Genomic DNA, 12,088 nt, shown 5'->3' with positions numbered 1-12,088 from the left:
TTGGCACAATGCAGTTAGACAAGTATTGGTCTCTGACAGCCACCAAATCCAGACTCAGAAGTGTGACTCGTTACTCCAGAGAACACTTCTCAATGCGCCCTAGTCCAGTGGCAGCATGCTTTACACCACAACATCTGATATGTTGCATGGCGCTTGGTGATATAAGGCTTGGCTGTAGCTGCTCAGCCATGGAAATCCATTCCATGAAGCTCTCTACACACTGTTCTTTAGATCAGCGGTCCCCAACCTTTTTTGCGCCACGGACCGGTTTATGCCCGACAATATTTTCACGGACCGGCCTTTAAGGTGTTGCGGAAAAATACAACAAAATAAAACTAGTACCGGTACCGAAAAAAAGATTTATTCATAACACACGTGAAAAGACCCAGGAAGACCGAGTTAAAGATAAAAACGATAACAAAATAACGCTGAAAACCGATAAAAACCCTGAAAACCATACATTTCACACCTGAGCCTCAACTCTCGCGGCCCGGTACCAAACGACTCACGGACCGGTACTGGTCCGAGACCCGGGGGTTGGGGACCGCTGCTTTAGATAATCTGAAGGCCACATGAAGTCTGGAGGTCAGTAGCGATTTACTCCACAGAAAGTTGGTGACCTCTGCACACTGTGCACCTCAGCATCTGTGATTCTACATGGCCTACCGCTTCATGGTTGAATTGCTGTAGTTCCCATTTGGTTCCACTTTGTTTTAAATCCATTAACAGTTGACTGTGTAATATTTCATAGTGAGTGAAATTTCACTACAGGACTTGCTGTACAGGTGGCATCCTTTCACAGTACGCTGGAATTTACTGAGCTTCTTAGAGCAACCCATCCTTTCACAAATATTTGTAGAGTTAGTCAGCATGCATAGGTGGCCACTTGTGGCCATGGAGGGGATTGGAGCACCTGAATTCAGTCATTTGGATGTGTAAGTGAAAACATTTGGCAATATAGTGTATGATCCTGACCCGTCTGCATAGTTATTTATGCATACATGGACATTAAAACTTTTGTACTATCATTTATGTAAGGTTATGACTTTTACAAAAGGGTCTAAATTCTCGTTTCACCATTTTGGAAAACAATGCCATGCAAATAATGTTCAGGTACAGAGCCCAGTGCCCTAATGGATGCCCCTGTTTCTGTCTGTTTAGACAAAAACAGTAAATTTTCTTTTACCATGAAAATTGTTTTCATGTGATTAATCAGCTTAAGAAGGGTTATATTGCAGTGTCGTCGAAGTGTTTTTGTCCTCTTGTATGCAATTTCAAAAGGATTCGGGTGGCAAGAGTATGCTCACTATATGTGACGGCTGTGTCATGCTCTGAAGGGCAATATAAAGAGATATCATCAAGGGTCAAAGGATGATCTTTAACAACCCTTGATATTCTACACTCACCTTTTTAACTATTCTCTACTATACTCTATCTGTTCTTTATTTATTCCTTTGTCTACTTGCCTATCCATTTCTCTAATGATGCTTTCTCCATCATGCAGATCAATCAATGCTTTAACCTTGATCTCTGTGATAAACTGAAGAGATCTCCTGCACTCTATCTCTGTCATCCCCTCTGGTCTTCATCCATACTTCTACTCTCATGCTCGTTTCTCCCTTTTTCTTTTCAGCTCATCCTTTCATCAAACGTTGGCTCCCTCGTCTCATCTGCATTCTCTTAATCAGCTGCTGTCTACTCACCCTTGTGATCCCATTTCATTTCATCCCACTTCTCTTTCACTCTGTGTCTCATACTCTCTCTCTCTTTCTCTCTCTCTCTCTGCCGCTCTCATTTAATTCAGCTGCCATCTGATCATTCTGCCAGTATGAATCTTTGGCTCACCTGATCAAATCTTACCTTATAGCTAACTGAGATTCAGTGCTCCAAATAAGGATACAGGCTTCGTACTGTTTCCCTATCAAACACAGTTAGCAGCCATGCTAAGTCCTGCAGTCCCTTCCCGTTAGTCAGTGGTGTGAGTGATAGGAGCCGCGAGCAAATCCGACACCAGAAAACGAGGTATAGGGGGAGCATCCATTTCCCCAGGCTGTCATCCCACAGGCTGTGCAGCAGTTGTGACTGGTGATTTACGTCAAAGTGTGAATCTGTGGCCCTTAAGGGGGTGTTAAGTCATTTAATTTGGTTAGCAGGCCATTATTTTTATATATTTGATCATATTTTAGTCTTTCTTCTTTTACTATGTCCTGTTTTTTTCTTTTACTTCTCAAATTTAATAATTTGGCGTTATTTGTCATTGTTTAAATATGCCTCGCCACTATTCTTCTTGTCCTCTTGAATCCCCTGTTTCATGTTCCTAGTGACAGACCTTAACAGTCCACATAAAGGACAGCGTGAGAGAGACAGAGAGAGAGAGAGAGGAGGTGAGAGAGTAATTGGAAGGGAGATGCTTTTGCCATCAGTGCCCGTGACAGGCCTTGGCCTGTGCAGTTGTCACACTGTATTTCACAATATAGAATTTTTTTGAGAAGGACCTGTAGTTTGCGCTTTCTTTAGCTGTGCCCCCTGTGAATGTCTCGCTCTCTCTCCCTCTGTTCTGCACTGTCACAAAGAACAGGGAAGTGACAATGCTATCAAAGGCTTGGTGCTCGTCTATTGATTGCCCCCGTCTGTCCACCACCTTAAGCCATCAAAGGCTGTCACCTATCAGTTGTTGCTTGATGCCGTCTTTCCCATCGTCTCTTACATCATAGTATTGTAGACTGAAATGTCACAAGGCCTGTGTGGAAACTTTGTATTGGATGATAGGCAATTTAAGAATATGTTTCTTTGATGGGGACATTTTATCTTCATTTTTACAATTAAGTTGCAGTTATATAGCAGAAAGCGCTATCCTCACTTTTTTTGAGGCACTTTCTCTGGATATATATGCAAATAGATAGTCATGCAAGTGTTGTGTTCTTGTGTTTTTGTAGGGTGTGGATAAGGTGTCGGCATATCTACCTGATGCTCGGTGGTACGACTACGAGACGGTAAGGGTAATTTTTCCTCATTTGAAATGTTTCCTCTAAAGTAGCACAACTATCTGTTAGATGTATGGGTCTGTAACTGTATTTGTAAAGTAGCACAACTACTGCCTTTAATGGAGTTGTATACATTAATTTACACACTTGCAGAAACCACAATTCTTTAAATTCTTGCTGAAATGTTCACTTTACTTAATAGCAAAGGTAACTACCAGAGGCTTACTGGAGGTTGTCCAAGTTAAGTGCACATTCATAAATTGCACTCTTTTTATGGTTTGATGGTCATAAAACTGTGTATAACCCACAATGCAGGAAAGCTGGGTTTTAACTTCAGACATCACAGTATAGGCAGTTTTTAAATCCCATGTAGGGAAGCAAAATAATAAAATATCTTCAATATAATACACTCTCAATCAAAAACAGCTTCCTTAAAAATCTCATTGAGCTGAGTTAACATAATAAGCCTTGTAATCAAAATAAATCAGATAGATTGGGGGGGGGCTTACATTTGTCACAAAAACATGTAAAACACAACCTGTCACATGAAAGTTGATGCCTCAAGTTGTTGTTTGAGACTGAGAGACTAAAGCGATAAGATAGAGTAGGAATGAGGACAAAGAGCGAGAAAGGGGACAAGGAAGAAAAGAGAGAGACTATCTCCCTGACAGAGAGATAAAAGAAGTGTTAAGTTCCTTTGGGACCTTATTTAGCCGTCACAGTGGCGATGTAAAGCACCCACTGATCAGATGAACGATTAGATTGGCTGTCTTACTGCCGGCCCCTTGTCCTGGTTGGTCCCCTGTGATTATCTGGGTAGGAGGATAGAAGGGTGGGGGAGCAATGATGTAGTGAAAATGACCATGAAAAACAAGTTACAGAGCAAAGAAATACTGGAGAAACACTCGGATGAGAATAAAACAGATGGGATGGGAGTTGAATGAAAAGAAAGGGGAAAGGATGGGTAGCGCAATTACACAGAGACAGAGGAAAGCATAAACAATAGAGAGGATGAGAAAGAGGCAACAGAAATGAAAATTACAGTATGCAGAAAAGAGTTGCAAAAGATTGCAAGACTAAGAGGAGGAAGAGAAGAGAGGGCTAGAGAAGACCTCCTTAAGACAGACAGTGAGGGGGAGATAAGATCTGAAATTGCTTATAGATGCTCCACTAACTCTAGCCCACACACACGCCCATATTGTACTGCGTAAAATGACACACACGCACACACAGAAACAGACACATGCACACCCGGACACACCCTCACATAGAGCTCAGTGGGAATGGAGGAAACAGGATAAAAAAAAAGAATTAGAGCATCACAAGAGAGAAAACAGGACACGGAAGTAAGTAAAAAGGAGAAAAGGAAGAGATTGGGATTTTTTTTGTTAAATAGTTTTAGGCTGCTCTGAGGATTTAGTCCTCAGGGGATCAAACAGCTGAGCTCTAACTGGACCAGAGATGAATGGAGGGACACGTTTAAAAAGAGAGAGACAGAGAGAAATGTGAAGTTTATAATAATAATAATAAACTTTATTTATAAAGCACACTAAAAAACCAAGGGTATACCAAGGTGCTTGACAAAAATAAAATAGGAAAAGGGAGATGGGAGGGAAAAGAGAAAGGACCTGGCACGTATCAATTATAAAAACCTTGACAATCATAAGATATAAAAGTAGTTCACAAGCATAACGGATAAAAATGTACAACGCACACCAAGTGTTAACTAGGTGGAAAGGCAAGATTAAACAAATAAGTCTTCAGCCGTGATTTAAACAGTGGCATAGAGTCAGACGTCCGGATAGCAACAGGAAGGTTGTTCCATAAGACCGGGGCAGCTACAGCAAACGCACGGTCACCACGAGACTTCAGCCGAGAACGAGGTTGCTCCAGAAGAATTTGGGTAGCAGATCTAAGTGCTCTGACAGGAGTGTGTAACCTGAGAAGCTCATTGAGGTAGCTCGGCGCCAAGTTATTAATGGTTTTGTAGGTGAAAAGTAATATTTTAAATTGAATACGGTATTTAATTGGAAGCCAGTGCAAGCCAGCAAGAACAGGAGTGATGGAAGAAAACTTCCTGCTACCTGTCAAAAGGCGTGCCGCCGCATTCTGGACAGTCTGCAATCTAACGAGAAGGGTGGAGGAAAGGCCAATGTAAAGAGAGTTGCAGTAGTCCAACCTGGAAGTCACGAATGCGTGAATGAGTTTTTCCAGGTCAATGTGCAGAATATAGCACAATATTATAATATTTTGAAAGCCAGTTTAACATGCAGATTTCAGAAAGCCTGTTGTCAAGGGTGAGACAGGAGAACACCCTCACAAAAGGCCCAGTGTTAGTTTGTTTCCAAATCAGATGTCTTTTACAAATTACAGGGTGGTCACTTCATAATTGTTGCATGTGTTTACATACTCATTTGTGATTAACCCCCCCCCGCTCTGCTTATAGTATGAGACTAGAGTTTGATTAACAATTACTGATGATGACTAACTGATTTAAAAGATCGGTGAACTCTGATTAAATATGATGAAGTAAAAAACAATTCAAATTACATACACTACATATGTATCACTTTAAAAGTAATTTTTTTTCAATAAAAAAGAAAAACAGTCTGCATCGCATAGATTCTTTTGCCCACAAGAGGGAATTCAGTTAAATTAATATTTTATTCTGCTATCCTTCTGATCAGATGGAACAAGTGGCAGACCGCAAAAGGCATGTTGAAATGTACCTACCAGCAGAGAAGCTTGGATTACACATCAGGGGTGGAGCAATCCTCCCAACACAGAAGCCTAATGTCACCACAACATACAGGTACACACACACACAGAGATTATCACAAACATGGACATAATGGCAAACGTTGTATTCTTACATTTGGTGCATTTGTTTTATTCATGTGAACGCTATTTGTAATTTTATGTGTGTTTATGTATATTTAACTAGTCGGTGTAATCCCATGGGTTTGATCATTGCTCTTGATGACCATGACAGCGCAGCTGGAGAGCTATTTTGGGATGACGGTGATTCTCGAGGTATTGTCTCCTTTCTTTTTTTTTGTCTGTTTGCTAGTATGTTGTGTAATGCTATTACCACTGACTGGATTCTGGATACATTTTTTTTCATCAAATGAAAGTTCTTATCTTTTTGAGTACAAAAAAAGGATATTAGCCAGTGTGACTCTTAAATCACTTTCAGTTAGCTCACACGTATCAACAAGCTGAAGCTGTTACACTTTGCTGTGTAACTATGCATCATTTGTGTTCAAGTGCTGTGACAAAGATAAAGCTCTGCGTGTGCTTCTCTTTACAGACACAGTTAAGAATAGCAACTACATCCACTACAAGTTCACTGTTACCCAGGTAACTTTCCCTCACAAGTTCATACATCCTTTTTTTTTCAAATTGAGCCAACATATTTCTTTCAATCTGAGCTTAAGTCCAAAGTTCAAAACCACCCAAGAATTTTGACATTCCACTTTACCACTCATGGTTGACCAATGTTGGGATGCTAAAGTATTGCTGGATCAAACTTTTTTATGCTTTAAACTGCCCTGAGGACTAAATTGGATGTTTAATGTATACATTACGTTACATTACATTACTCTGGGGTGGATGGCACTAAACTTATTGTGTGTTTGCAATTTGCAAATCTGGGATAATTTTCTAGAAGGTCAAATTATGTGATTGTGTCATAGTCATAGTCTGCTGTCTTGTAGGGAACACTGACGATGCAGGTGACCAACAATGGTTACAATGACCCAAACAACCTTAAGTTTGACAACATTATTATCCTTGGGGTACCTACTGTTCCCGCATCCGTCTCTGTGACTCATGTTGATGCTACAAACACTACTACAATATTAGATAACAACAATATAGACTACGATGGAGCCAAGAAGGTAAATACAAGCATGTTTCTAGACATAATTATGCAAAAAAAGAAGCAACCTTTATTGTTTTTTTTTCTTGTTTGTGTTTGTCACACAGTCTTTATTTATAACACACATGAATGTAGATTTTGTCAGACTATAGGTGATCTGCAGCAGCAGAAGCCATTTTTTGAGTAAAAAAATCAAATATATGAATAGTAAAAAGAAAATCTCTAATCTAATGTCCACAAACAAGCAACATATATGACAGATATATTTAGTGACTAGTTAATGGAAACAATCAATATCAATATTATCAATCAGTGAATTAATATAATAATAAGAAAGCACAGACTCTAGTATTGCATGACTGATGCAGAATGGATGACTTCTACAGCAGCCACACTTCTGTCATTTGTTTCAGTTTGACCAGGAATGAAACCATTATTGTTCACTTCAAGGTTAGCCTCTAAGTGTAACAAATGATAACAATTTACATTGGGTGAAAATCATAAAAAAACCCATCTGTGAGAGTGTGTGGGGGCATGTCATTATGAGAAAGAGAAAAAAAGAGTGAAAATGAACAACTAAGAGCAATGATTCTACAATAAGTGCCCAGGGTTAGGAGCAAAAGGCAAGAGTCTGTAAAGTGTCGAGAGACTCTTTAAGCAGTACTTTTTAGATTTTTTTGGTTGTGTGTGTGTGTGTGTGAGTAACTGCATGTACATACACTATCAAGTATATGTGGCTGTGGCAGTGTTTGTGTAAATCCTTGAGGTCTCCTTGGTCACGGGCACAACCTTACATTTATCACAAGACACTGAGTTGTACACGTGGGGTCATTCTTGACCCCACGTGTGCATCTAAGGGTTAAACAAGTCAGCCTGGAAGCTAAAATGTGTTTTATTTGATTACTTTATTTGATTTTTAAACATTTCATTCTTACTGTATGTTAGGGATGTTCTTGGTGACTAACTTGTTAGTGATGTAAAGAAGAGAAAAAAATAGACATAATAGACAAAAAATAGAAAAAAAAAAGTGTGGACACTTTGGCTAACCTTAGCAATGCTAGCAGCAGTGATGCTGTCCACATCCCGATGTGTCATAAAGATGACACAGTCACATCGCCAGGCAGATCTTGGCTTTGTTCTCAATGGCTTCTGTAATCCCTGCACAAACACTTTCCTTCCTTAAAATTTATCCAATCCACAGGTGCTGACCCTGCAGAACCTTGACTTGATCTTGGGGGAGACCTATGTGGTAGAGTGGAAAGTACTACGTATTAACTGTCATCCAGAGGACAATGCAGATCAGGCTAAGTGCGAGGCCAGAGGCTGTATCTGGGATGTAAGTAGCCTACTGAATTTCTCATGTCGTAGGCTAACATACACATATCATTTTATTTTTCTGGCAAATAGTTGGAATTCTGTGTTAATGAAAAGTGCAAATGCTTTCATTATATGGCAAATACTACTATGCAGACCAGCAGAAATCCAAATCAAGCATATTTGGATAAACATTTTGCTTTCAAAACTGCAGTAAATGAGCATCATCAGTGCCCAAACACTTACACTTACCCAGCTTCTTTGAAACCTGTTGCTGGCATCAAATTCAAAGTTAGCACATATTAGAAATGCAATGACAATATCTCAGTTTGAACATTTGATTTGTTGCCTTCCTAACAATTGACACTTAAATATAGCCTTTTGGTGATTTGATGGTGTCAGTCTTGAAACTTTATTTCATAGTGCTCCATTATGTTTTCTTTTTTCCCTACATAGCCAATTGCCATTGAAGGTGCCCCAAATTGCATCTATCCAAAAGACTATGGTTACAATGTCACATCATTAAGGGAAAGTAATGAGGGGATGATAATTGATATCATTCGGAACACAAAGTACAGGAGCAGTGGTCGTCCACAGTCCCGTGATATTGACACACTCCGTGTTGACATTAAATATCACAGCAGTGACATGCTGCAATTCAAGGTGTGTGCCTATTTATTTATTTTTGTTCACGTAGTGGGGCAATAATTGATTCATGATTGATGTGCATAAATTGATGCAATAACAATTCCTCCACATGCAGATCTATGACCCAAATGATAATCGCTATGAGGTACCAGTGGAGTTGTCGGTTCCTACAACTCCTGAGACTGAAGAGAGCAATAGGCTTTACAGGGTCGCTATTGTCCAGTACCCATTCGGCATCCAGATTATTAGGAATAGCACCGGGACTATAATGTGAGTATCCAAAAGTTTTAGGTATGTTGAGGCTTTTCTTTAATGGAATTTTTTTTTCATGTGTTAAAATGTGTTTTCAACACTTGTATTTATTTGTTAAATAAAGCATAAATAGATAAAGCATAGATAGATAGATCGATATTCTCAGTTTTTCTAAAATAATACTAAATTGTCCCACCAAGTAATAAAGTCAAAAATAGGTTAAAATTTCCATTTCAACTATTTCAACTAGAAACTCTTTTAACTCTTTTATTTAAAAGATTAAAGTAACAATGCTGAGTCAAACCCTCTGGTGCAGTTACGCAGTCACATGAGATATGCTCAGGAAAGTTTCTCAGTCCATCAGTGCCTGAAGTTGTTTCCGCTTGTTCAGCATTCATGATGATGTCACATGAAGCAGCACAGGTTTGGAGTCTATTCAAAGAATATCTCAAAGCAAGGGTGACATTATTTTGTAGTTAAACCTCCAATGTTTTTTTGGAACTGTCAGCTGAAATTTTACTAATTAAAATTTATGTTGAATGGGTGCCTGCAGTTCCCCATGGGTCTTTATGCCTGTTTATTTAAACATAATGTGAATTACTACCTTTGACTACTCCTTACCACAACCACCACACGCCTTCTCTTTTCTTTCTCTCGTCTCTCATTGGTTTAATTCCCTGTCTTTTCTCCTAGTTGGGATTCATCTGTGCCAGGTTTTACCTTCTCAGACATGTTCATCCAAGTGACAACTAGACTGCCATCTCAGTATGTTTATGGTTTTGGGGAAACGGAGCATAAAACTTATAAGCACGATCTAAACTATCATACCTGGGGTATGTTCTCCAAGGACCAGCCTCCTGGTGTAAGTATACCATAAACACATAATGTTTGTTTCATTGTTTCATTGAAACCATTTTTATGCTTGCTATGACATATGTAAAAGTTATGCAGTGAGTATCTTTAACCTCCTAAGACCCCAACTCTTCCACGGCATGCATTTTTAATTTCTCTTTGATATTTGGGCATATTGGGGAGCGATGAATGTAAAAACAAAGAATTACCAGATTTTTTTTTTTACCTTATTTTTGTTTTTAAAAAAATAAGAGCCACATATGAGGATATTCGTTCAAAATTTTGATAGAACAGTAGCAGTATAATGTCCTCGTAAGTGGATATCAGGCCCTCGTAGAGCAAAATTGAGTATTTTGGTCTAAATAACCCAAAATGTGATGTCCACATATGTGGATGCCAGGTCCTAGGAGGTTATATGACTTGTAGAAATTGTGAAGAGTAAACCACTTTCTAGACTATGTAAAGTTCTCTCTTTTTCTTATTAATGATATTTGTGTTTCCATTGACATGACCATTTGTTATCGGGTTTGTCATCACAATTTCAAGGTCAGATAGGATATAGTTCACATCACCATTATCAAGGGTAATTGCTGAGCTTTTAAGATTACACCACAGGGTTCAGATAACTGTTATGGGCTTCTTGGAGAGGAAGAAAATTAAAGTTGGGGAGGAGGCCAAATAATTTAAAGATGGATAATGAAACACTTAAAAAATAATAGCTGAATCCTTGGTATATCAGAGCTAAAATATACTGTGGAGAGGGCATCTTCAGTCATTAAGCACGTAGAAATCCAGAGCATTTGAAGGAAAGGTTTTGTAAGGCACCTGAAAAACTGGTTAACCCAAATGTTGCTTTATTTTGAAGAGTGTCCATGGTTGAACTATTAGAGTCCATGTAAATGTTTCCAGAATGAAAATCCGTGTCTGCACATTTGTTATGACAGAGTAGTCGAGAGAGACCACAAGGCTTCAACTCTGTTGTTAGTGAATTATCTAATGACCTTTCTCCCTCTTAAGCCACAGCCATCACACTATGTACCAGGGCCATAAGGACACACTCACACTTATCAAGAAGAGGCACACATCTAAACACAAGTGACACAAAGGCAGAGCAGGTCCTCAGCGACACTGTATTACAATTCAACAACTTCTTATGTACCAGAAGTGCAAGAGGCTGATAGAGTGTAACGTGCCCATGAGTCTCAGGATAGTGACATCTGAAAGTGGCAGATTCCCTGTCCCCCACCACCTTTCTGTCTGTCTTTGCCATGTCTGACTAGTTCTATTCTAATCTAAGCACTGAAGACAAGAGAACCTCTTGGATTTTTACTAAAGGAACACTAACTTGGCATTGAATAGTATGGTAGCAAACAAGCTACAGTCTTCTCATAATTAACTGGCTCCTTTACTTAGCATTAGCATTCAAACTTTATATTTAAAACTTTTATTATGTGCACGTTAATTTACATAGAAGATAGCTGTAGGAATATGTTTCTCTTACTCACTCTGGGGAAAACTTCAGAATACAGAGAGTGCTGGGAGCAAGCCCATTATAGCTGGGTTGCTGTCATATCCATAAATAAAATTAGAAATGTACTGTCAGGTGAAAAGAAATGTGCTAAAAAAAAAACAAAGTTGTGCACAACTCAGCATTAGCACAAACCACACATGGAAATTCCTTAACCAGCATTCACCCATTTCACACTGTGAACTTGATACTTACTTTTTTTGTCTCTCTCCTACAGTACAAGATGAATTGCTATGGAGTCCATCCCTTCTATATGGGTCTTGAGAATACAGCTGATGCTCACGGTGTGCTGCTGCTAAACAGCAATGCTATGGGTGAGAGAAGCACACACACACACGCACAGAGTCCCACGGAACTTGCGCATGAACACTATTGCCAGGTCATGCGTATACACAGATTTAAGTGCATCCATTCACTTTCACATGTACACACAATCATGCTCAATTACGTATGCAAGTAAGCATTTAATAATTAATGATGAATTGCATCTTATAAGGTTTGAGAACAATTGCCTTGATATTTGCATAATGTAGTAAGCGCATCCCTGCCTCTGTATATTGTATTCATCCCATGAAACACAAATGGACATGCATCACACAAACTGTCCTCACATTTCTCATGAGGATAGTT

At 39.1% G+C, this 12,088-nt stretch overlaps 1 protein-coding gene across 1 annotated transcript in view; it reads left to right on the top strand.

Moving 5' to 3' along the window:
• Positions 1-12,088, top strand: part of si (sucrase-isomaltase) — a 59,855-nt gene that overhangs the window by 29,480 nt on the left and 18,287 nt on the right. Inside the window, exons 19-28 of the mRNA XM_084951189.1 lie at positions 2,937-2,993; positions 5,672-5,796; positions 5,929-6,017; positions 6,295-6,344; positions 6,701-6,883; positions 8,066-8,200; positions 8,635-8,841; positions 8,942-9,096; positions 9,772-9,940; positions 11,676-11,772. Coding sequence (XP_084807315.1) covers positions 2,937-2,993; positions 5,672-5,796; positions 5,929-6,017; positions 6,295-6,344; positions 6,701-6,883; positions 8,066-8,200; positions 8,635-8,841; positions 8,942-9,096; positions 9,772-9,940; positions 11,676-11,772 — 1,267 coding nt within the window. The remainder of the gene's footprint in view (positions 1-2,936; positions 2,994-5,671; positions 5,797-5,928; positions 6,018-6,294; positions 6,345-6,700; positions 6,884-8,065; positions 8,201-8,634; positions 8,842-8,941; positions 9,097-9,771; positions 9,941-11,675; positions 11,773-12,088) is intronic.

The sequence above is a fragment of the Perissodus microlepis genome, chromosome 14 (assembly GCF_051167445.1).
Source record: "Perissodus microlepis isolate ML-2025 ecotype Zambia chromosome 14, ASM5116744v1, whole genome shotgun sequence".
In the NCBI taxonomy this organism is placed as follows: Eukaryota; Metazoa; Chordata; class Actinopteri; order Cichliformes; family Cichlidae; genus Perissodus; species Perissodus microlepis.
Note: the sequence above shows the minus strand (reverse complement) of the source record. Positions and strands in the feature narration are given on the sequence as shown.